The sequence below is a fragment of the Crocuta crocuta genome, unplaced genomic scaffold (genome assembly GCF_008692635.1).
Source record: "Crocuta crocuta isolate KB4526 unplaced genomic scaffold, BGI_CrCroc_1.0 scaffold467, whole genome shotgun sequence".
NCBI classification, from domain to species: domain Eukaryota; kingdom Metazoa; phylum Chordata; class Mammalia; order Carnivora; family Hyaenidae; genus Crocuta; species Crocuta crocuta.
The window spans coordinates 1,442,243-1,444,285 of NW_027530632.1; the positions used below are offsets into that span (position 1 = coordinate 1,442,243).

Genomic DNA, 2,043 nt, shown 5'->3' on the forward strand with positions numbered 1-2,043 from the left:
CGCGGAAGGCGATCCCCGTCCCTAACACAGCCCCACCTCCTGCCTCACCTTCACCTCTGACCCTTCGTTTCCATCTTCAAACGTGGTTTTGGCCTTGACTGAAGTGATTTCATCCCGCCAGGCCCCTAACCGGTTCTGGCAGGGGAGGACGGTCCCCCGCCCCGCCCCCGTTTCTCCCACCGATGAAACGGGATGTAGCTCTGGCCCTGACCCTATTGAGATTTGGGGGTGACCCTTCTTGGTGTGAAACTCTGACCTGACCTTACTGCCATTTGTGGGGGGCGGGGTAGTGGGCGACCCCTCACTTCTGTGTAACTCCGACGTGGCTCCAATTCCGGCCCCTAGGCCGGTCCTCGGGCCTTTGGAAAGGAGATGCTGGGCCCTTTTGGACAGGGATTGGCTGCAACAAACTAAGGTTATCTTCTGGGCATTTTTAGCCTTCGGCCAACGCTGCCAGTGAGTTCTAACAGCTAAAAGCCATACGGGACGTTTCTGACTTTAGGTCGCCTCTAAATTCCTTTCTTTCCATTTTGTGTTTTGAAGAGTACGAAAGCGATGACGAGTCGTACGAAGTGTTGGATCTAACTGAGTATGCAAGAAGACACCATTGGTGGAATCGAGTGTTTGGCCACCGTTCCGGACCTATGGTTGAAAAATACTCAGTAGCCACCCAGATTGTAATGGGTGGAGTGACTGGCTGGTGAGAACAACATCTTCTTCATTAAATTTCACGGGCAGCCTCCCTGCCGCCCTTTTGTAAATAGGCCAGTTACTGTGCACATTCAATGGCTTTACACTGCTACTCCCCGAAGAGCCCTACCTTGAGGCTTTTCTCTGTGATGTGATTGGTATGATGGACACGCAGGAGACTCAGTGTTTGGTCTTGGTGATCCGCTTCCCCAGGCCCGCCCCTCCCGCCACTCTCCCCTCCTATCCCGTCCTTTGATTCTTTCTGTATTTTCCACCTCCTCAAATTTAGCATATGTAGTGCATCCTATTCGATGATAGTGGCTAAAAAGGAAGAAACGTGTAAGGGTTAATTACATGTAAATAACTTTTACTTGGCCTGCATCTGATTCGATGGTAGTGGCTAAAGAGGAAGAAACGTATAAGGGTTCGTTACATGTAAATAACTTTCACTTGGTCGATGCTAACAACTGGAAAAACCTTGGAGGGGGCCCGCAGTGGGACCGGTGTCCAGGATTGTCAGCCCTGTAGAGAGCCGTGGAGAATCCTCGGTGAAAATGATTGATTATGATACAGATGGTCCAGTGGATGTTCAGTGGGCGAATTTGGATTATTATAATACTTTCAAGAAGAATAGGAGTTAAAGCGGGTCTTCGTTGGGATTACAGGACTGATTGCGTACTTGGTAATAATATTGCGGACTGCATTTAGGAGGAGTAGTTAATAAGCATTAACCTACCTACCCAGTTAATGGTTTAGACCGCGTGATTACGTAATTGCTACTGTACATCAAGTTGTCCCTTCCGGAACAAAAGATTAGTGAGATAACAAGGACCAAACAGGTATGACCCTTTATTTTGAAAGTGTTCATGACTGCGGAGAATGTGTGTCGTCTGTGGGGTGTGCTTAGCTTGTGAGTAATCATTTTTTTTCTTAGATTCTAAGTTAAGTTTGTCTTACATTAAAGATGTCCATATTTAAACTCGATAAGTACGACATGTTTTGGTTTGCGATGTCCATGTACCTTGGAATGACGATTCACCCCTTTACGCCTTTTTGCAAATGCCGTTTCGTGGTAGAAGCCTGCATGGTGGAGATCCTGGGGTGCAGAGCTGCAGCGTTTATTCATGTATACTTATTAATGCTGCTAATGAAAAAGCCCTGCAATTAGAAGGAGATGCCTGGTCAGGGCCCTGATGATTCAGTTATTTCGCCGCAGATGGTTTGTACCTTGACTCCCTATAATAGACACTCTGGTCCTCTGCTCCGCTCAGCTCACAGCTTGGTGCCATGGGTGATGTGAGTATGGGCCTCAAAGCCCCATCTTAAAAGAGACTAAAAAATAATGGAGCGGTA

General features: G+C 47.7%; 1 protein-coding gene across 1 annotated transcript in view; it reads left to right on the top strand.

The window, feature by feature from the left end:
• Positions 1–2,043, top strand: part of FUNDC1 (FUN14 domain containing 1) — a 205,391-nt gene that overhangs the window by 193,686 nt on the left and 9,662 nt on the right. Inside the window, 1 exon segment of the mRNA XM_077768524.1 lies at positions 544–700. Coding sequence (XP_077624650.1) covers positions 544–700 — 157 coding nt within the window.